Source organism: Xyrauchen texanus, chromosome 6, assembly GCF_025860055.1.
Source record: "Xyrauchen texanus isolate HMW12.3.18 chromosome 6, RBS_HiC_50CHRs, whole genome shotgun sequence".
Lineage (NCBI taxonomy): Eukaryota > Metazoa > Chordata > Actinopteri > Cypriniformes > Catostomidae > Xyrauchen > Xyrauchen texanus.
In genome coordinates this window covers 28,786,217-28,810,096 of record NC_068281.1, presented here as the reverse complement: position 1 = coordinate 28,810,096, position 23,880 = coordinate 28,786,217, and the positions used below count along the sequence as shown (strand labels likewise).

Below are 23,880 nucleotides of genomic sequence, written 5' to 3'. Positions count from 1 at the left end.
TACTAGACCATTATTAGACGTTCCAAAGCTGAGGTTTTTGCAAACCACCTCTTTGACTTGTGTGCCCCCTTGGGGACAAAAATTACACAGCAAGCAAGCCCAAACACATGAGCAAAACATAAAGGTGCAAAAGGCTTTAACTGCTGACCACCTTTATTAGTTTACCAAAACAGGACGATTGTTTTTGCATCACATGGCAGTCACAAGCAGGGATGTCTCCCAGGAATCTTCCACGTGTTGCCTTGTCATAGTCTCTGAGCACCTCCTCCATTTTATCATGTTCACTATGAATTTAGTCTGTAAAACTACAGAGCAGCTTCATGTACAAGTGATTAGTATATCACACTGCATCCATAGGAAATAAGACCATCAGGTACCAGTGCCCCCATTTCTTGGGATAATATTTTTTTTTTAAAGTGATAAGTTTGGCATAAATGCAATTTACTTTTTATTAAGATTTTTGGAATAACATGCAATGCTGAATTGTGCAAAAATAAGAAAATAAACATGTATTAAAAAGGAAATAGGATGAATTATGTTTTGTTATGCTTACTTTAATTGTCATTAATTGAGAGTACATTTGTGTGTGTGTATGACTATAAATACAATTTGAAAGAAATGTATTCGGACACATGGCAGGCCCCATTAGTATTATTGTTTATAATAGAACTTGCATATACCTTCAGTGGATTTTTATACTGAATACATCTATATTAACAAATGCTCCCAGACAGACACTTTGCACTTCAGAAAAAAGTTTTATTTAAAAGCCATTATAAACAAGGACTTTAAAAGTAATATAACACAACTTCTGTCTTTTAAAAACATCCTGATTTTGTGAGATAATATAGTTTAAATTACAATTGACTGCACTCAGTTATAACTGAATGACAGCTTTTACAACTTCGGTTTTTCAGTGTTTAAAGTCAACAACCATTACACAAGATCAGGTGACTATATGTAGACTCACACTGACAGTGCAACATTTGTAATTAGTAACATGTTGTAAATGACAGGTTACAATGTATCAACTCAAGATACAAAAATGTCTGTTTGTAAAAACATTTATTCTGTTCAGTAAATTGTATGAAGAGAAAAAGTGTCAGACATAATTCTCTCACATATGAAAAAAATTATTATGCATTAAATATAGCTTCTTGATACAAACCACTTAAGTGTTTTACAAGGTGAACTGTACAATTCTTGGAACTTTGGTCCCATTTAAAGCAAGTATCTACATCAGAGGTGGTAACACTGGCTTTAAAGGGATAGTTCACTCAAAAATGAAACTTCATTTACTCACCATGCCATCCCAGATGTGTTTGTCTTTCTTTCTTCTGCAGAACACAAAGACTTTTTATAAGAATATTTCAGCTCTGTAGGTCCATTCAATGCAAGTGAATGGTGACCAGAATGGTGACTAAAAAGCACATAAAGGCAGCATAAAAGTAATCCTTAAGAGTCCAGTAGTTAAATCTGTCTCTTCAGAATATTTAATTACTTTTTTTTACCATAAATTCTCCTACCTGCCATTAGGTGGCGATATGCACGATGTGAACCACCAAAAAACGAAAGAATGTGGAAGTGAAAGTAGAGATTGATAGTAAAAAAATTACTTAAATATTTATCTGTTTCTAACCCACATCTGTCATATAGCTTCAAAGGACATGGATTTGACCACTTGAGTTATATAGATTACTTTTATGCTGCTTTTATGTGCTTATTGGAGCTTCAAAGTTCTGTCCACCATTCACTTGCATTGAATGGACCAACAGAGCAGAGATATTCTTCTAAAAATCTTTTTTTGTGTTCAGCGGAAAAAAGAAAGTCACACACATCTGGGATGGAATAAGGGTGAGTGTATATGATGAGAGAATTTTCATTTTTGGGTGAACTATCCCTTTTAATCCCTGATTAAAATGTCAGCTCTTCCCTTTTCTGAATTCCCTTATAGGTCAGCAAGATGGATTCCTTTTGATTATGACACGCAATGATGCATTCATCATAACTTGTGCGTCCTACTGCATTATAAACTAGTGATAACGTTTTCATAGCAGGTGGATACATATTTTCCCTTAAATTTCCAAGTTTGATTTAAATAATTGTTAACTAAATATTAATGTTTTATATTTATAAATCATATATAGTATTGTCTGAAAAGAAATAATATAGTGCGTAATAAAGTTAGTCCCTTTATAAAGTGTCTGTTTTGAGCAGACTGCTCGGTTAAATGATAACTAAGGAATGAGAATCCATAATAGAAATGATGAGAGATATTAACGAATGATAGACCTAACATGAACTTACCACAACTTTGGCACTGAGTGTGCATAAGACATCAGCATCTGTAAAACCACTTTCACAACACAAAATTGTCCCACATGTCAAGATTGGACAGCTCTTCGGGCTTTCCGAAAAACTGAAACTGGCTTGCGTGAAAGATCATTCTAAACCAAAACCTGAATTAAAGTCAGCCAAAAGGTTTCGGCATCAGAACTGACGATCTGTGGAGGCTGGCTGTTTTTCCCTTTCGAATGTTCAGTTGATTGAAGGCTGCTCAGAGCTCTCAGAGTCTTCTCCATCACTCCCCATAATGCCAGTCACTTCAGGCAGATGTACAAAAACAGAAGGGAGTCAAAATATATGAATTTTTCCAATTTGAAATGATACATTGATAAACAAGACTTGCATTTCCTAAAGGAAATACCTGTGATTGCAAGGCAGCAAAAGAATAGTGTTAAGGTTTTGCTTCTGTGCATTAATCATCAAACATCTTCTGATTGACTGTGCTTGTGCTGTGTCCCGCAGAAGTTTAAAGTTCAGTGTGGACAGACAATTTAAGTGTCACTGGAATCAAACTACAGTGTATCTGTTTAGGACTTGGTGTACAGTGTCTATTCAATAAATGGTTAAATATATGCAACAAAGACAAGACCATTCCCAAATCAGTATGCAAAAACGATGACATCGAAGTCAATTACATTTTGAATGCTAAAAATAAAGTCAATGGGAGACTGGGAGGAGCATTTCACACCTAAAACTGAAATTATTTACAAAACTAAATTTGAATGGACTGGTTAAGCAGTTTTGATTGAATTACTAGCAGAAATGTCATATTTAGGGTTAGGCGTTTAGAACGAATCTCTAACCTGCATGTTTGAGGAATATCAATACAATGCTGCCTTGCAAGCACAGCCAAATGTGAATGCAATCAACTTTTTATCATCTGCAAGACAATCACTTTAAAAAGTTAATTTTTAATCTTTTATAAAAGGCGTAAGAGGCAGCTGATTGACCGTACTGATAATGTATTACTCGTTTGTTGATCCAAATCATTTACTTTTGATTCCTGATTGTTATTTGTGAGACCCTCACCCTTATAGTCACTGCTGTTTACTGAACCATTATGACCTCGCTCAGACACTGAAATACAAAACAGCAGTGCATAAGGAAGTAAAACTCAGTTAAACTAGAGTAAAAATCAGGCCCTGTTTCCAGCTGGTATTAAAATGCATTTTTTATTAAACTATAACAAGTGGTCAGCGCCAAATACAGGTGCATTGTCTTACCAAGCAGAAACAAGAATGCATCTCGGTTGACCACATGTGATTGGAATCATGGCAAATGCATCTTAAAAACAGGGCTAATTAAACACAGATTTCTTAACACATAAAAGTGAGAGACTAGGTCAATGAGGAAGTGGTTGTATGTAAAGTGAGAAAGACAAAGATGTGTTGCGTTTCTTACGGTGAACAATCTTTATGGGCCAGATAAAGATTGTGCAGAGGCCAAGAGCTGCTAAAATGGCCACTCCACCAGTGACAATGACCATTACATAGTGGTAATACCATACGCAGGCTGGACAGCATACTATCGTGCTGAATGAGAAAAATAACATGCACACACAAATTGTATTACTCAAAGCATCAATTGAAACAGTTAACAGACTCCATCTTCACACTCTAGTATCAATACAAGTAGGCAAGTATACACACTTACCGGCACGGGTGCAGGGCTTGGATGATCATCACTCCCAAACCATTAGCAACCTTGTCTGTGAAGCTCATAGCACCATACACAAAAGCCCCACTTTGCTGTCAGGGGAAACATTTATTGATTCAGAATTATATGCACAATTTAAGAGCATGTTGATTTTGTTTCTTAAACTTCCTGAGACACCGTTTTTCATGCATTACTGTTAAAGTTGTTCATACTGTGCTCTGGAGCCCTGATGTATGAAGGACTAAATATTAGGGCGGTCAACTGATTACATTTTAATTAATCACAATTAATTGTATATATTCAAATATATTATAGTTTCAAAAATTCTAACAAAATGTAACATAAAACAAAGGCAATCCAAGTAAACACAAAATACAGTTTTTAAATGATAATGTAATTTATTGAAGCAAAACCGTGATCCAATACCAACTGGGCCAGTGTGAAAAAGTATCTGCCATTAGTTACTAAATGGCCAAATCTATGAAACTGCATTCATAATGGGGTTCAGCTGGACTAGCAACACCCAAACCTGTTCAATCAAATCAACACCTAAATAGAACTTTTTCAGCAGCATGAAGTTGGCTAAAAGGTCTCACCCAGTAGCACACTATCAAGGTCCAATGAAATTCCAGAAATGATGAGGAAATAGGTGATTGAAATACATCAGTCTGGGAAAGGTTAAAAAGCTATTTCACATGTTCTGGGACTCCAAAGAACACAGTGAGAGCCATTATCTCCAAATGGAAAAAACACTTGACACAGTATTGAACCTTCCCAGAAGTGGCCAACCTTCCAAAATTCCTCCAAGATCACAGCGACGACTGATCCAGGAAGACACAAAAATGCCAAGGACAACATCCAAGGAACTGCAGGCGCTCTTGCATCAATAAAGGTCACTGTTCATGACTCCACTATCAGAAAGAAACTGGCCAAAAATGGCATCCAAGGAAGAGTGGCGAGGCGAAAACCACTGCTAACCAAGAAGAACATTACGGCTAATCTGAATTTTGCCAAAACACACCTTGATGATCCTAAAAGATTTTGGGAGAATGTTCTGTGGACTGATGAGTCGAAAGTGGAACTATTTGGAAGACAGGGGTCCAGTTACATCTGGCGTATATCAAACACAGAATTCCACAAAAAGAACATCATACCTGTGGTCATAAGCATGGCGGTGGTAGTAGTGTGATGTGTGGAGATGCTTTACTGCATCAGGGCTAAGGTAACATGCAATAATTGAGGGAAACGTGAATTCTGCTCTCTACCAGAAAATCCAAAAGGAGATTGTCCGGTCATCAGTCTGTGAGTTGAAGCTCAAGCACAACTGGATTATGCAGCAAGACAATGATCCAAAGCATAGGAGTAAGTCCACCTCTGAATGGCTCAAAAGAAGCTAAATTAAAGTTTTTGAGTGGCCTAGTCAAATTAATGACTTGAACCAGTGTTATTATAATTAACGAAAACAAAATAAAAACGAACAAACCATTTTCGTTAACAAAAAAAAGAAATAAAATAAAAATGATCTCGAATTCATTTCAGTTTTATTTTAATTTTAGTTTTGGGCAAAGTACGACACTTTTGGAAATTGTACATTTCTTGGCACTTTAAACTATGATCCAAACACACATAAATTGACATTATACCTTTAAAGAAAACTTAGGATGTCTTCTACCTTAGACAAAAGAAAAATGATGAAATTCTTAAGACTGAGAAGTAGAAGACCCTTGTTTGACCAAACCATAGAGGAAAAATTAATTGTCTAGAAAATATCTACAAAGTATTTAGCATTTTTTTTTTATATTTTAGAACACCTTTACATCATAAATCATAATGTAACATTTACAAACATCACACCTAAAATTTCTGTTATTTTCTTTAGCGTTGCTTTTCCCAGAGAGTGGTCATGAAATTAGATCTGCCACACATCCCAATGTAAAAATCATCAATTTAAAACCTCAAAAAGGTAAAAATAAAGAGACATTTTGCCCAAAAACTATAATTATCTTATTATTTACTCACCTTCATGCCATCCCTGAGGTGTTTGACATTCTACTGCTGAACACAACAATTTTATAATAATATTTCAGCTCTGTAGGTCCATATAACACGAGTCAACAGGGTCCAAAGCTTTGAAGCTCTAAAAAGCAAATAAAAGCAACATAAAGCAATCCTTTAGTAAATTAATTAATGTCTTCTGAAGAAATCTAATCAGTTTTGGGTGAGAACAGACCAAAATGTGACTAACTTTTCACTACAAATCTTGCAAATGCAGTCTACAGGAAAGATCGCCAATGAGAATGCTGATGTTACAGTAAAAAAGGATGCAGAACTTCAAGGTTTTGTACAGTGATGACTTGCATTGTATGGAACTACAGAGCTGAAATATTTATTTTAAAATCTTTGTGTTCTGTAGAAGAAAGAAAGTCATACACATCTGGGATGGCATGAGGGTTAATAAATGATGAGAATTTTCATTTTTGGGTGAACTATCCCTTTAATTGTTTACTTCCCAAAGATTAAGAAATTATTTAGAATCATCTAGGGAAATTCATATGGATACAATGGGAATCAACAACGCAAAATCAAAGACTGCCCTGAGAAAAGTAATGATGTTAGACATTTTTAAATGATACCAGTAAATGATTCTGCATTGGCAGCCATGAAAAATAAAAACTAACTAAACTGAAAAAACTAAAACAGACAAACTGTGAAAACTAACAAAAACTAATTTGGAATGACAGATTGATACAAAATAGAAATAAAAACTAAATTAAAAACATAAACTTATAAAAACACTGACTTGAACCAGATAGAGATGCTGTTGCAGGACCATAAACGGGCAGTATATGCTTGAAAACCCCCCAATGTGGCTGAACTAAAGCACTTCTGCAAAAAGAAGTGAGCACTACTCTCAAAAGTGTTTGGTTGCAGATTTTGCTGCTAAAGTTGGCACAACCAGCTATTAAGTTTAAGGGATCAATTGATTTTTCACATGGTGATATAGGTGTTGGATAACTTTTTGCTTCAATTAAAAATATATATATATATATATATATATATATATATATATATTGAAGACTGTATTTTGTTTTTACTCAGATTTTGCCATTGTTTTATGTTACATCTCGTTTGAAGATCTAAAAAAATGTGGTATGAAAAATACACAAAAACAAAAGAAATCAGGATGGGAGCAAATACTTTTCCACAGCAGTGTAAATGGCACTGAATTAACCCATTAAATCCACAGCCCTACTAAATATACAACATAAAACACTCACTGTCTGATCTCCTATGAGTTCAGCGGTCATGGCAAGTGACATCACTAGGATGGTGGCGGACCCCACCCCTAATAATACAGCTGCCCCATACACCTTGTCTCCCATATGTGTGTCCAGAAGCACCCAATAGGAGAATGCAAGAATCAGCAGCAGTCCCAAAAAATAGGTAATCTATAAAGAAGGAAAAAGGAAACATTCATGGAAATAAAGTTCCAAGACCTCCATTCTATTAAACAGGCCCCCAATACTTTGAATTGTCTAATGTTTTGATTTTCATTTCAATAATTTTAAATTATCTTCTGACAACTGGATGGACAAGAACAGAACAGACAAAGAAGCCATCTTTTTTATTATCAAGATCAGGGCTATTGGGAGGTCCTTGGTAGGTTATTTTATACCCAAGTGGTAAAATAGCAAAGCAATTAAAGGAATAGTTCTCCAAACATTTTAAATATTGTGCTTTTTATACCTTTTGGAGCTTGACAGACCCAGTCTCAAAAAAAATAAAATAATAATAATAATAATAATAATGTGTGTTTCACAGAGGAGAGGAACAACATGCGGGTAAGTAAATGACAACAATTTTCATTTTTGGGTGAAGTATAACTTTGGGTAGTCAAAAACGTTGAGTAGTCAACAAGTATATAAATTATTGAATCTCTTGGTACATCATTAGGCTCCTCAAACGATGCAAGTTTGAAAGTGACAGTAAAATGCAAAGTCATACTTACACATTTCCCTATCAGTTGGCTTAGAGGCTTCATGATAAATGAGGAAGCAAAGCCACTCACATACATAACCAGGGGAATAGTGGCAATGTACTTCTGCAAGACAGAACGGGAAACAGATATCACTGAGAAAAACTAAAAAAAATGTGTGTTGAACTGTATGAGTATCACTATGGACCTTATTAAAGGTAGCACCATATCTAATTTTTTACTGGTGTGAAAGCAAGGCTTTGAGGGACAGAAATACAGACGTTTTAATATGTCGTACTATTATTAAAACTGGTGGATCATCCAGCTGAAGATACATTGAGAAAAAACATTTCTAAAAAAATTCAGTAGACACAAAAATTAAGAAAAGAAAATAAGATGTGATCTAGGACATTTCTACACATAGAGACATTTCTACACATAGTTTTCTCACGTCAACATTTAAATATGATGCTACTCTGAATAAGGTCTACCTTTGCTGTCTTACCTTTGGCAGCAGTAGTGTATAGGTGAGGTACATGGAAATGTATGTCTGTGACAGGTTCACTATCAGTCTGGTTGACATGTAAAGCACAGCCACCTGAATAACGGAATAGGTTATAAAAAAATTACATGAGATATTAACTTCAAAATTGGGTTCTGACAGCTAGTTATAATATATATTTTATTCCTTTCTCTGTAAACATTACTATTGTCAAACCACTGTGATTTAGTGATAGCTTCGATGCCCTATGCAGATAAGCTTAGACTAGTATAAAATTACATTTAAAGTATTAATTACATGCATATTGACTAACAGTTAAACTCACCTGGTAGAATGAAGGCTGTCTCAGCCAATGTTGCCATTGCAGCAGATTGGTGGGAGGGGCCACAGTGGAGTTCTTAAGAAGAGGCTGGCGCTCACCAGAACTGGACCCATCCTCCTCCTGACTGGGACGTGCTCCCTTCTCCCGTGTGCCCAGGTGAAACAGCAGCGAGAACAGTGCTCCAATGCCCACCACTATGAAACTTAAATTCTGTGTGAAGAGATAACATATTACTGAGCCAGTCAGAGATATTTTACTAGGTTTGACCAGGCCTACATTATGCAACCTGCTAGGTAACCCTCAATAGGAGTAGAGTCAGGAATCAATCGTCAACCATAAGCCCTTGATTACATGTAGCAAAAAGTGAATACAAAAGCAAACCTCACCCTCTTCAAAACCACCAAAATCCCCTGAAACATGGCATCACCTCTTCTTTAGAGGAATAGAAGGGGAATATTTGTGTACAATACTTTGAAGAACGCAGTTTTCTTTTCTGTGTTTACAAATCCCCTCAAAACAGGAAGTTGAGGCTGGACATACTGAAGATCTTGTCAGTTTTGTTATTAAATAGCCAACAGACTTTAGTTCATGCCACAGCCCAACAAAAATCTAGAATTATGAATTATGGTGAGGGGACATTCTCAATCTAGAGAGCCTTTTAGTGGACAATTTCTTTTTTTAAATGCCCTCAGTGCACAAGATGAGCCATCAACATTTTCCTAGAGGAGACCGTCAGATTTAAAGGAATAGTTCACAGAAAAAAGATCCTTCTCTCTTCCTTTACTCACCTTTAAGCAGTCTCAAACTTTTAGAAATTAGTTTCTTCTGTTGAACACAAACTAATACATTTTCAAAAAATGTATGATGTGTTTAGATCCATACAATGCAAGTCAATGGGGTCCAAAATTTCAAAGTGTACACAGCGCTTCGTGCACACATCTAGAGCAAGAAAGTGTAACTGAGCTTCTCTCATAAACATGCCAAGTAATCTGCAGATGTCAAGATTTATAGTGAAAAAAAAAAAGTTACTGATGGGTCAGCAAAAACCAATCATATTGCTTAAGAAGACATTGATTAAAGCACTTGAGTTGTATGGATTATCTTTATGCTGCCTTTGTGCTTTGTGGAGCATTTAAATTTTGGACACATTTGACTTGCATCATATGGATATAAAGACATCATACTCACAGTGGCCAACATATATTATCTTTGTGTTCTTCTGAAAAAGTCATAAGAGATTGTGTATATCTACTTGTTTGTCAACTTTAAGGAGTACAAGAACATGCAGATGGTCTCAAAGCTAAAAGACATGAACAAAACAAACCTATTTAAACCCATTTTGATTTTATTGGATCTATAAATATGTATTTTTAAAATGAATGATGAAATGACCAGAGGTTTGATTCAGTACAATTAAAGGAAGACAATGCCACTTTTTGCTTATTAAAGATGTTTTAATTTTTTTTTTTTTACTATTTATCTTTTTTTATGTACCTTTTTCTCCCAATCTGGAACGCCATATTCCCACTACTTAGTAGGTCCTTGAGGTGGCGCGGTTACTCATCTCAATCCGGGTGGTGGTGGACACGTCTCAGTTGCCTCCGCTTCTGAGACTGTCAATCAGCGCATCTTATCACGTGGCTCACTCTGCATGACATCACGGAGACTCACAGCATGTGGAGGCTTATGCTACTCTCCGTGACCCACGCACAACTTACCACATGCCCCACTGAGAGCAAGAACCACTAATCACGGCCACGAGGAGGTTACCCTATGTGACTATGCCCTCCCTAGCAACCGGGACAATTTGGTTGCTTAGGAGACCTGGCTGGAGTCACTCAGCTCACCCTAGATTCGAACTCGTGACTCCAGGGGTGGTAGTCAGCATCTTTACTCGCTGAGCTACCCGGGCCCATTAAAAAAAACTACTAATAAATCAGCTTCTCACAATGCACCATTGAGGATCTTTTTGCAGCTTACACCAAATATTTTGAAGAATACTGCACATTGACCCATTTTATGATCATTTTTAGTGAAGTTGTTTTGTTGCTATAGTCATTTAATTTTGGTCCTTGACATCCCCAGTCCTCATTCACTTAAATAGCATAAATGAAAAAGAGTGGCTAAATATTCTTTTAAAATTCCCCCTCTGTGTTCTAAAGTAGAAAGAAAAGACATACAGGTTTGGGAATGTTATGTATGTGAATAAACGACAGAATTTTTTGTATATCCCTTTTAGTAACTGAACCTACAGTTTGTTAAAAGAAGAAAAAAAAAAATTAATAAAATCAGTCTAGCAGCACTCACTCTGAAAACAGAGATGTCAGCAGGGCCGAGGTTGTCTGTAAGGGTGGGGTCATCCCCTTGAAAATGAAACATCAGCCAGGCAATGGCATACACTGTGATGTTGGCTATAACTGTGAAGGCATACCTGAGGGATAAAATCAAAATACATTTAAAAGCCAAGACAAAATCATTAACTATATAGATCTAAGCCCTGGCAAAGTCCTCCAAGCACTTCCATCACGAGACTGATTGATCATTACATGATGTGCACCAGCACGAGTTTACCTGTATGCAGTGAGCTCCACTTTTTCATGCTCACAGGACACCAGCTCGGGAATGAGGGACAGATGGGAAATCTGGGTGGCCGCCCAGCCAAACTGGAAGATCACAATGAAGGGGGTGAAGTAGGTGAGACTGACCCACTGTGGTGTGTTCAGATCACAGCCCAGGCACTGGTTAAATACAAAGGGGAAGGACAGCAAGACGCTAAAAGTTCCTATGTGGGAAAAGACATGTAGAATAGGTGAAAATGCATTGACCTACAATGTGCATAATTTCAATCTTAAGTTCTAGGTCACTTACCAACTAAATGCCACGTCTTTCTCTTTCCATAAGAGCCACAGCCGGGTGTCTTATCAGACTCGTAGCCGATGAGCGGTGTACACACTCCATCTGCTATCTGCCCCACCAGCAACAACACACCGGCATTCGTGTTCTGAAAGCCCAACACTGAGTGATAAAACACCAGCAGGTATGTAAACCACATAGAGGCACACAGGTCATTGAGAAAGTGCCCCACCGCGTAACTCAACTGCCTGGTAGCGGGTAACGAGTTTTCGGAAGTGTCCGACATGACACAACAATACAATGAATTTCCAGTCGGCTAAATGTACATATCTTTGTGTATTCACTTCAGCATCCCGTCCTCTCCAGCTTCCTCATGACAGGAAGAATACGTCGTGTGTGAAGCTCAAAGCTCGGTCCATCATTTTCGCAGATCCTCAGGGTTTGACCCAAAGTCAGCTGACTTTGTAAATGAGTCACCATGGAGGAGGGGGGAATTGAAACTCCATGAATCCTCACTTACCCCGTCTGGTGATGTTTACCTTACAATTGTAAATATTAGGCACAACATGGTTTATGTGGGAGATTTTGCAGCATACATAACGCTGGAGTTGTCGACTGTCTTGTTATTGTGGAGCCATTTGTGATGACGTATTTATTAAGCCCCGCCTCATACAATCCACAAGATTCCCATCCACACGCGTATCTGTGTTAAAGCAATAGTTTACTCAAAAATGAAAATTCTCTCATCATTAACTCACCCTCATGCCATCCCAGATGCATGACTTACTTTCTTCTGAAGAACACATCCTTCCTGAAGAATATTTCAGCTCTGTTGTTCCACACAATGCAAGTGAATATGACCAGAAATTTGAAGCTCCAAAAAGCATATAAATGCAGCATAAAAGTAATCCATAAGACTCCATTGGTTAAGTGTATTACTTCTGAAGGAATTTGATAAGTGTGGGTGAGAAACAAATCAATATTTAAGTCCTTTTTGTTTTTTAATATAAAGTATCCTCCCTGCCCACTAGGTGGCGATATGCACGAAAGATGTTGCCAAAAACAAAATAATAATGTGAAAGTGGACCCTGTAGTAAAAAAAATATCTTAAAGGGATAGTTCATCACAAACAATTAAAATCCTTTCATCATTTACTCATCCTCATGCCATCCCAGATGGGTATGACTTTCTTCAGCAGGATACCTCAGCTCTGTTGGTCCATACAATGCAAGTGAATGGTGATCAAACCTTTTTAGCTTCAATTGATTTTCTTAAGCCATCTTTACACAGCAAAGTTGTACATACACAGCCTGTTTAATGCTGCTCAGAGCACCATAAATGCATTTACACAGCAGTTACATGTCTAATGTTCTAAGATGAATATTTTAACTATACAATTATGAATACTGCACGATTAAATGAATGACAATATGAAGTTATACTTTAAAATATGAAACAAAATTATGAACTATAAGCTCTATCATCATAACAACAAAGTACAAGGCTGCTCTGATGCTGCATTTCATTTTCACAGAACAAAAGCAGCATCAGAACTAGGGGATGAGGTGGGACAGAGCAGGAATAATTTAGTCTGGCTTTTATGCAGTATTGCTTCTTTACACAGAATTTTGAACCAGCACAGAAGAGACTTAACTCGACTGTGTAAAGATGCCTCAAGTAGAATGGTTAAATTAGATTGTGTACCGCTAATACATTCACCTTAACACCACATCAATACCTATACACAACCTTATTGTTAAAAAAAAACAGCCCATTCATGTTTTCTGACTGTCTGTTTTAAAGAGGTTAATGATTGAATAATCACAGGATATGACCAGAGTAAGGATCAAAATATTCTGTTCCTACACTATACAATAAAACAGTTATTGTTCAAAGCGTGAAATAAGGTTGTCCCACCTGCTTTTATGCCTTTGTTTTCTGTAAATTGTATTATTCAGTCTTTCAAATGTAATAAAAGCATTTTTTAAGGCACTTGATCTGTAGCTTTGCAGATCTGATCTATGTCACCACATCCTGGCAACTTATTGTAACTGCCTCTGTTTTCTAGGTCATGTCACTTAATGCTGACACAAAGGTTGAGAGTTGAGGATAATACACCACAACAAACAAACTCAATATAGTGATTGTGCATACATAAACAAATGTAACATCTTATGAAGCATAGAAGAAAAGCAACATTTAATAGGTATGTAAATCAATACACATCCTCACCCTCTGTTACTGCGTATTAACCCATAGACTCATGTCTTGTGGATCTTTGCTATGATACACTTTACAACAGTGAAAAGAAATCTTAGCAATGCCAATGGACTCCATTAGAAATGGAGCACACAGTAGAGAATAAACCATCTGAGAGGGCCATCGACAGCTCGACCTGGATAGGAATTTTAAAAGGGACACATTAGTGTTAAATTAATTACTTGGAAAGGCACAAACTATGTTTCCCAGGTAACTTAATTTAATGCAAAAAAATAAAAAGCATTTTTTATGCTGGCCCCCCCATTGGGAGAGACCAGCCTGCTGTATAAATGATCCCATATCTGTCTTTATTTCTGTTACTTTGTTCATTTCAATGCCAGACGGTTTCCTTTTTCCCCCCAAAAAGTGCAATAAAAAGAGGAGAGATCCCATATAATTATCTTCATCTCCCACAGTACCTGAGACCAGCCACTGTGCTACATCATCATCCACATTGACAGAAAAAAAAAAAAAAAAAGAGGAAGTAAAAAACTAAAATAAAGAGCATTTAAAAAATGATCACACATTCTACAACATGAGTAAAACTGTCCAACTCAGGGAGAACAGATCTCGAAAACAACTTATTTTAAATTGCAAAAAAAAGAGGCAGAATTTACATTGGTTGTTTGATTCTGGTGAACATTTCTCAATACGTCAGTCAGCAGGCTTTCCCCACTTATTTTGACCCCATCAAACAAAACACCATGGGAGATCACGCACTCATTCAGCCAATGTGTCGAAGTGAATGGATGTGTGTGTATGGAGCTTCTGGTTGCCTTTTAGTTCTCAAATATTGGTTTTGCATTTCATCTAAAGCACAAGTTCAAACAGTCCATCTGGGTTTAAGTCACATAACATATATCATATTATGTACGACCATTTAAGTCTCTTCTGGTGTCCCACGTTGTACAAATATATTTATTTGTTCCACTGAATTGTTTCCTTACAAAGAGTGTCAGAGCCCAGAGTACTGAGGTGTGTCCTCTCTGAGCAGATGCCAAAAGTGAGGCAGTGAGTTTGTGTTCTGAGGTGGAGCACAGCACTCAGAGCACAGATAGAAATGGAGGGTGCTCCACATTTCATATCGAGTCCTTTGATTTATTTATTTTTCTTTAAACGCACCAGTGACTCTTAATGTTTCAAACATGTTCTTCCTCACTTGTGCCGCTGGAGTGTTTTCCTCTTCCTCCTCTTGAAAAAACAACAGCACCTGAAACAAGCACAGAAGTTAAGATGACTTTGCAGTCTCCTTCCCTCAGTCTCGAACTAGTTAAGCACAGCCTATTTTAGATAGAAATTAACGCTATAACTGCATGTGTATCAAATATGATACACAATGTTTGACAGCTCCTGTTTCATTGTCTGTTCAAGCTGAAAAGACACACACACGCATGGTATACGATATGTAAGTTTCACCTGTTTATGGCACCATCTAGTGGTTATTTGTGAAAATAGAGGTTTCAATGTTTATATTGATCTATTTAAAATGGTGGCGGATGTTGGGATAAATCAAAGCTTATTTTAATAAAGTAAAAGTGACAGTAATGATTATATTGTTACTGATATTTTAAAATGAGTATTTGCTGAATATAAGCAACTTATGCTTGGTTACAATTTTGTATATAAATTTATTGAAAAAGCATATTGAAAAATACATGTATCAAATATGATACAACAGGCTTTTGAGGTATATCTCTCAATCACCATTACATTACATTCATGCCCACCACCACACAAACACACACACACAAAAAAAATGGAGTGTCTACTTGCACCCCGGTGTAAACAGCAACTGCCACACAGTGTAGCTATATGCACCCCAAAAGTCAAACTAACCAGTAGATGTCACTGCAGTGCTGCAGGGAGTAAAGACAGTGTGAGAATGTCCTATCAACAGTGATTTGAATCGGCCTTTATATTTAAAATGATAGTTAAAAATGAATATAAATGTTGATGTCATCATAGTGATTTGGTTACGGCAAATGTCGAGGAGTGCAGAGAAGGGTTTGATCCGGAGGCGGGGTCTGTTGATCACACTGGTTCCCGCCTGAAACCATGGTTACTGTAGTAAAACCAAGGTTGTTTTTTCTAAGGTAAGGTTAGGTTTAAGGGTAGGGGTTAATGTAGTGTGTCTGTGGGATACTAAATAAACAATGCAGTGATGCCCATACTGATATGTTAGTATTTAAATACGCAATTAGTATCTACCATTATTTGCACCAGGATTGGGGTGAAAATAATATCTGCCACTATTTGCACTGGAGTGTAAATAGCATAAACCATTATTTTGCACCAGGGTGCAAATAGCATCAAAGAGCTTTAAACATTATGATATATACACTGATCAGCCACAACATTAAAACCACCTACACAATACTGTGTAGGACCCCCACCAAAACAGCCCAAACCCGCATCTTAGAATAGCATTCTGATATTCTTCTCACCACAAATGTACAGAGCGGTTATTAAGTTACCATTGACTTTGCAAGTTCGAACTATTCTGGCAATCTCTGTTGACCTCTCTTATCAACAAGGCATTTCCATCCGCAAAACTGCCACTTACTGGATTTAAATTTTTTTCCCAGGAGATCAACAGTTAAAGAAATACTTAAACCAGCCCATCTGGCACCAACAATCATGCCACAGTCCAAATCACGCAGATAAAAAAAATTCCCCATTTTGATGATTGATGTGAACATTCACTGAAGCTTTTGACCTGTATCTGCATGATTTTATGCACTGCTGCCACAAGATTGGATGACTAGATAATCGCATGGATGATTGTTGGTGCCAGACGGGCTGGTTTCAGTTATTCTGTACCTGGTGATCTCCTGGGATTTTTATTCACAACAGTCTCTAGTATTTACTCAGAATGGTGGCAAAAAAAAAAAAAAAGAAAACATCCAGAGAGGGGCAGTTCTGCAGATGCCTTGTTGATGAGAGAGGTCAACAGAGAATGGCCAGACTGAAAGTGAACTGAAAGTCTACAGTAACTCAGATAACCGCTCTGTACAATTGTGGTGAGCAGAATAGCATCTCAGAATACTATTCTGAGATGCGGGTTGGTGCTGTTTTGGCAACACGAGGGTTGATGCTTTTAATGTGGCTGACTGGTATAAAGGTCTCATTATTTTACATTACAAGCTATTATGATGTCATCTTATCATAAGTTCCTGAGACCCAGCAAAAAAGTTTTAAACTTTCCCTTTTTTAATTGTCAATATAGTGTTTGGTGCATAAAATACATATGATCAAAATTATTTATTGAAAAATAATATTTTATACATATTGTATTTGATGCGCTGAATTGAACTGTGATACATTTCAATCCATATTTATAGACCAAGGAGATGACACTGTCATGGCCAAACTCTCGAACATTTGGCATCTCTGAAAAGCCCTCAAATAATACCCCAAGATTTACCACTGTAGCATGTATGAGCTAATAAAACTTAAGTAAAAACCATCCTATACATAAATTAATTGCAGGGCCTCAGGAGGATAATGACATTTAAAGCCTAATGTATCAAATATGATACATAAAGACATTTTTTGTGAACGATATAATATTTTGTATAATGGTACTAAAAACAGTTTAACGTAAAATAAAATGACCAATTCTTTCATATGCTATACAGGGTTAAAATAAATAAAGCAATAAGCCAAGAGAGGCTGTGCATTACAGACATTTTACTGCAGATAAGGGGTGTTTTAAGGCACAATGCAAAGTGGAGTGCTTAAAACCCCCTTATACATTGTAAAATCACTGTAATGCACAGACTTGAGTGACTTATTACATTTATTTATTAATAATCATCATAACAATAATAATAATTCCTTGCATTTATATAGCGCTTTTCTAGGCACTCAAAGCGCGTTACATAGTATAGGGGGAATCTCCTCAACCACCACCAGTGTGCAGCATCCACCTGGATGATGCGACGGCAGCCATAGTGCGCCAGAATGCCCACCACACACCAGCTATTGGTGGAGAGGAGAGAGTATAGTTATGTATCCAATTCAGGGATGGAGATTAATACGATGCCATGGTAGATAGGGGCCAATGGGGGGTATTTGACCAGGACACCGGGGTTACACCCCTACTCTTTACGAGAAGTGTCCTGGGATTTTTTAACGACCACTGAGAGTCAGGACCTCGGTTTAACATCTCATCCGAAGGACGGTGCCTTTTTACAGTATAGTGTCCCCGTCACTATACTGGGGCATTAGGACCCACACAGACAGTAGGGTGAGCACCCCCTGCTGGCCTCCCTAATACCACTTCCAGCAGCAACCTTGGTTTTCCCAAGAGGTCTCCCATCCAGGTACTAGCCAGGCTCAACCCTGCTTAGCTTTAGTGGGCAACCAGAAAAGCGATGCAGGCTGATATGTATGAATCATAACAAACAATTATCCCATTAAGTAATGTAATTCATTATCCATAACTGTAAACTATGGCCAAGCAATGCATTATTTTAAATGTGCCACATTAATATAAAATGTGCAGTCACAGGTGTGAGTTTGCAATCATTTAAAAAAAGCTTCGAACACAGGTTCATCCAATCAAAACTATTCTTTTTATAAGCGAATTTAAAGAAACAACTTTGAATTTGGCACAACCATCTGTAACTGGTAATTCTGCAACAAATACATTAGACATAAATGCAATACAAGTGCTTTAAAGGGGTCATGACATGAGAAACCAAATTTGCCTTGATCTTTTGGTATATAAGAGGTCTTTGTATCATTAAAACGTCCTGCAAGTTTAATATTTTAAGACGTCCTCCCCATTCTAAACGAATCATTTATTTAATCAAGCTCAAAATACAGCTCGTTCTGGATTCATGGTTAGAAGTGACGTGTCGGTTAGAAGTGACGTAACAGCGTTTGCATATGACCGCCTCCAGCACAAGATAACTACGCTTTAAGCGCAAGACAGCTACGCTCATTTCAGTATCGCCGTCGCCTCACAAGTGTTCGGTCGATGGACAGCGAGCTCTGACAGAGACTACTTGTGCACAAGAAAATTACGATGCCACACAGATGTGCTGTTCCTGGCTGCGGTCAAACAAAACCTCTGAATAAGCTGCCGAAAGATCCAGACGTCAGGGAAAAATGGATGCAGTTTATTTTTTGCGGACGTTCCAGTCACGGCAGTGTTAACTTAAGCGTTTGTTCTGTACATTTTAAGGATGACTGTTTTGAGAACAAATCTCAATATGATGTTGGCTTTGCCAGAAAACTGTTGCTCAAAGATAAGTCCGTGCCGACTATTCTGGGAACAACGACGACGCAAACTGTAAGTAGGCTATTTATTTTAAACTTTAAACTACTTTTTAAAGCGCAATTTCATTCATTATGAATAATCACAGTGTTTTTACTTAGTTTACTTGCATATTGTTCTGGCTGGGGGCGTCAATAATTGATACATAGGCACTGACGTTAGCCAATCATAACAGTGGGCGTTAACACTGAAGTCTTAAATGGAAAACGCCCCCAAAACAGACTGTTTGAATCAGAGGATGAGAAACAGGGTGGGAAAAGGTCATAAATCACTAGATTTTAAAAGTTTTTCTTAAAATAAAATATATTAATACTATAATTGCACCTAAGGGAACATAATAATACAATAAAAAAAACCATGTCATGACCCCTTTAAGACTTTATAAAAAATTCCTTACTTTGTATCATCGGCCACCTCCACCTCAGCAGGTGCAGTAATGGGAGCGTTGGAGTGTCCCGCCGTGGGATCATCTGTATTCACTTCTCCATTGGTCGAGCTCATAACCTGAAGAACAATTGAAGGCAGCAGGCAATGTGCTTTTAATATAGACTGGCAAAAATTAACTTTAATATCAAAACCACAGTAAACGGTGACATATACATTTTTCTTTGTTTGGTACTTCACGTTCAACAGTTCTTGCAACTCTATGACAACTGGTTGGGGCTTAGTAACCTATTAAGGACACTTTGTATTAAATTGTTTAAAAAACAAGTTGCTTAGCACCAACCAGGGTAAGTTAAGAAGAAAGGGAAAAAGTAAAATGACAGTTTGGGAGGGCTAATGAATTACGCACAAACCAACCTAACAGAGCACAAACATTTTTTCCATATGGATTTGATAAACTCATCATAAAAGGGTTCTAAGCCATGAACCAAACCAATCAGCTACAAGGTGAATCACAACTTTACAAACTTTGAAGCAAAAAGTATTTGAAAATAGGACAAAAAGACAAAGGTGCAAGATTGTGTACTTAACGTCTTTAATGAAAGAATGAACTACAATCCCATGAAGCATTGCAATTGACACAAATGCCAAAAAAAAAAAAAGAAAAAAGTAGATGACACTTTTGATTTTAAGTTGTTGAGTGCAAGTATAGAAACAAAATGTTTAAAGTTTATTGCTAATTAAACTTTGTGTCATGGGAGTGGGCTATTGCTACTAGGCTAGTTTGCAGCATGTCAGATAGGTGGATCTTTCTTTTCAGGATTCATAGGTAGTATAGCTATTTACCACAATTTCCACAATTGAACACGTTTATTTAAAAACCAAGTTGGAATAATGCAACTTCTATTGATGATTTCAATAGAAGCTTACACCGTCGATAAACATCATCTGAGGGTCTGTATTTAAAGGTTAAAAATATTTAAAAATCAATTCGCCTATGGAAAGAAAAACATTTATGGAATTTTTACTTCCAGAACACTCTTGGGAATAACAGCATGATTTTGAAATCCTAAAATGGTGAAAATCACAAAGTTACATCCTGGATTAATAAAACCCCTAAGATCCTGAAGTATATACACAAACAAATATCCATTTTGTTTAACTCATTTAAAAGCAGTATTTTCACACTGAAGTCACCAGATCCCGATCATAACCATCACGGGCGTGCAAGTGCGATGTGTGTTAGACAAGGGCGAAGAGAGGAAAAGACTGTTTAACCATTCACAGCTGGAAAATGAACAGAGATGTCTCGAGTGACAGGACGAGAGGGACAGAAAGACACTTAAACCATGCAGTACTGCGCAAACACCCAGTACCTGGACAGATCCCCCCAACCTATCGGCTGTGAGGTGCGACCCCAGGAGCTCCCTGTTGGTCACGGGAGTGGGCTGAGACTCACTTCCTTTGGGTTCTGGCGACTGGCATGACAGCAGTGGGTGGAAGGGGGAGGGTGGCAGAAGGTATAAGGGATGTATTTGAAAGGAGGTGAGGGTGTAAAGAAAAAAAGAACAGAACGAGTTTAAAGAGGAACGTCTTCCATGCACAAGCAGACTTCTCTAGCTAACAGGACAGAGGTGGAAAAACAAGTGTGAGTGAAGAAAAAAAAAACAAAAAAAAAAAAAAAAAAGAGCATGTGACATGCAGAGATGGAGAGAGGGAAGCTAAGCTCTTATCTTTCAGAAACCGCTGCAGCAGATCTTTTCAAAATGTATAGGCCTAAACGTAATTTAAATTTACTTCTACAGAAATACTCAGTTTCAAGGAACTGTGACCAAGTCATGGTAATTCCATCATCTAAAATACTGAAATTTAGACTACCAAAAGCTATTTTGGCTGCAGGAGAGCAAGATGTCTTGTGTTTGTTGATGACTTGGACAAAAAAGTAGACACATGCACTGCTTCTAGGAGTTAAAGAGAATCATGAAATTCTGTGATAACATAAAAAGTTACAATGCATAAAGCAGTTAGGGTTCCACAAAACAACCAGAGTAAAGAAAACAAACAAGGGAAGCTGGTACTTCAATGTAATATCTGTGACCCATTCTTCCTTGTTTACATCAACAAGGATATAACTGTAAAACTGAAAGTGAATTTTGTCAAATAATTCAATAGTTACATGATACTGGAATTCATGAAACTGGTATCCATGCAATGACACCTAAACCTATATTTTTCATTGACTGTACACTCCATAAACTGCATAAAAGATATACAGTAATATAGGATGTGTATTAGACAAACATCTAATTTACATTTGTATAGACAGTATAAGGGTGCATTTTCCCTATATATATGCGTGTTTATCTCACCTGGTTTTTGGTCTGTGGTTGTGCTTTGTCTCTGCTGCTGGATTGCAGAGGTGTGTCACCAGGCGTGGGTCCTATTGGAGTTGGCTGTACAGACATGAAAAAAAACTCAACACTTGCTTATTTTGGTACATAATACACAGGAGGTTAATGCTATGACTTCCAACTGAGACTTACCAGCGGCTTGCCGACCCAGTCGTATTCATAGTCAAAGACATAGCCATTTCTGTCAAAGAGGTCTGTAAAGAGTTTCCTTAAGTAGTCATAATCCGGTTTTTCAAAGAAATCCAGTCTCCGCACATAGCGCAGGTAGGTGGCCATCTCTTCTGTCAGATGAGGTCAGTTAATGGTATGCACATAAGTCAGGGTAAGAGAAATGTATCTGACCTTTTGAAAGCAACCGGCACGTTTACCTGGAAAACTCTCACAGAGCACTTCTATAGGGGTTGCCCTTTTGGTATCTCCAATTTTCTGGTAGCGCTCCTTAAGTGTGTCAGCCTTAACAAATAAAATGGAAAACTTAAAAAATAATTTTTTAAATATTTATAATGCTTTTGGGAAACACAGCCAAGTGCATTTGGTTCTATCAAGAAATGTGTATAATAAATGGCTTTCTTATGCAATTGCGTCTTTAAGCTTATAGGCCAAATTATGATTTGTTTGCATATATATATATATATATATAATTATTTAAAGTTGCATAGATAATGAATACAAAATAAATATACTGCTTAAAATCGTTTTAGATGGAGTATAGCATGCCACAACCACAGGACAAGTTTCATGTCAACTACCCATGTATCATTCAACAGGAAAGTCACAAAAAACAAATAAAGCTGTAAACACATTTGAGTTCTTTTAAGTCTTCTAAATAGGTCAGCCTATCTAGGCTGTTTAGCAATCAGTTATTTTGCTGACTTTCCATGATAGTGACTGATAGTGGAGCACGGCAGTTTCGGATATTAGCTAAGTGAGATAAGACTCTCAGACCAGAAGAATATCATCAAAACAGAGTGTGAACTGAATGGACCGGAGATGAAAGAGATACCTTTGTATTTCACCTTATTTGCAGTCTCTTGGGACAAAAACACTCTAGAGCTGATAAACCACACTAGAGTACCATGTAATAACCTCTAATAAATACCCTTAATTGTACTACTTTTATTAAAGGAATAGTTCACCCAAAAATGGAAATGTGCTGATGATTTATTTACCCTCAGGCAGTCCAAGACTTATCAGAGTTTCTTTCTTAAGCAAAACTTAATTTAAGATTTTTAGAATTCCAGTCGACAAATAAAGTTAATCTGAACCCAAACGATTGATTATTTTTAGAAATAAACTATACTTGTATACTTTTTAACTACAAATGTTCACTTCCGTACATCTCTGTGACGTGTGCTCATGAGACAGATGACGTAAGCTCGTTGGTAAGGTCATGAGTCACGTGGAGGAAGCAGGAAGTGCATCATTGTTTACAAGAGCAGCAGCACTGAACAAAAGTTAAATTGTCTTTGCTGTAGATTTGTATTTGTATAAATGTATTGTTCATAATGTTCATTTGGGCGTGTGTATCCTGGATGCTTCAACCTTTAGTAGTCCCAAAGAAAATGCATGCCGGGAAAAATATTAACTTTTCATCGATTGCCTATACATGATCATGAGCGATTGAAGCTATGGCTTATTGTGCTGAACCTGGATGTCAGTACACCTCTACATTCTCTCAAATATTGGAGGGTGTGTGCAGTGAACATTTTACCCCTGAGGATTTCAGACCATCGAAAGAAACAAAGGGTCGATATTTGAATTCATCGGCTGTGCCCATGCTGTTTTTCAAGCGAACTCATGTATGTGTGAAAACTTTGTCATTGTCATGCCTCCATCGAGCTCTGCACCTCCCTCAGCACTCTGCTCCTCATCACCCGATTTCTAATT

General features: G+C 37.2%; 2 protein-coding genes across 10 annotated transcripts in view; both read right to left on the bottom strand.

The window, feature by feature from the left end:
• Positions 1-745: 745 nt before the first annotated feature.
• On the bottom strand, positions 746-12,914 carry LOC127644498 (major facilitator superfamily domain-containing protein 12-like). Of its 3 annotated transcripts, XM_052127675.1 has the most exons (12): positions 11,888-12,914; positions 11,671-11,803; positions 11,374-11,584; positions 11,110-11,233; positions 8,806-9,012; positions 8,484-8,576; positions 8,012-8,104; positions 7,281-7,451; positions 4,000-4,094; positions 3,748-3,878; positions 3,376-3,423; positions 746-2,603 (listed from the first exon to the last, which is right to left on the bottom strand). In XM_052127675.1, the coding sequence occupies exons 1-12, from the start codon at positions 11,939-11,941 to the stop codon at positions 2,539-2,541; spliced, it is 1,425 nt and encodes a 474-aa protein (XP_051983635.1). In that variant the 5' UTR covers positions 11,942-12,914; the 3' UTR covers positions 746-2,538. The 3 variants fall into 3 exon arrangements, with proteins under 3 accessions (XP_051983635.1, XP_051983633.1, XP_051983634.1); XM_052127673.1 differs by having other exon boundaries at positions 11,671-12,913; XM_052127674.1 differs by lacking the exon at positions 3,376-3,423 and having other exon boundaries at positions 11,671-12,909.
• A 53-nt stretch (positions 12,915-12,967) lies between these two features.
• The window catches only part of LOC127644501 (casein kinase I-like), a 30,691-nt gene continuing 19,778 nt past the window's right edge, over positions 12,968-23,880 (bottom strand). For 2 of the 7 annotated variants that reach the window (XM_052127677.1, XM_052127678.1), the window contains exons 7-12: positions 22,362-22,446; positions 22,126-22,274; positions 21,952-22,035; positions 20,959-21,060; positions 19,596-19,702; positions 12,968-15,124 (exon numbers count right to left, since the gene is read on the bottom strand). In XM_052127677.1, coding sequence (XP_051983637.1) covers positions 15,070-15,124; positions 19,596-19,702; positions 20,959-21,060; positions 21,952-22,035; positions 22,126-22,274; positions 22,362-22,446 — 582 coding nt within the window. In that variant the 3' untranslated portion in view covers positions 12,968-15,069. The remainder of the gene's footprint in view (positions 15,125-19,595; positions 19,703-20,958; positions 21,061-21,951; positions 22,036-22,125; positions 22,275-22,361; positions 22,447-23,880) is intronic. The other 5 variants (XM_052127680.1, XM_052127681.1, XM_052127682.1 and 2 more) reach the window with 3 other exon arrangements.

Coding starts and splice junctions, on each gene's coding strand:
- LOC127644498 (XM_052127673.1), bottom strand. CDS start 11,941: ATGTCGGACACTTCCGAAAACTCGTTACCCGCTACCAGGCAGTTGAGT. Junction 11,585..11,670: donor AAAGACGTGGCATTTAGTTG/GTAAGTGACCTA, acceptor TTTCCCACATAG/GAACTTTTAGCGTCTTGCTG. Junction 8,105..8,483: donor ATACACTACTGCTGCCAAAG/GTAAGACAGCAA, acceptor TCTGTCTTGCAG/AAGTACATTGCCACTATTCC.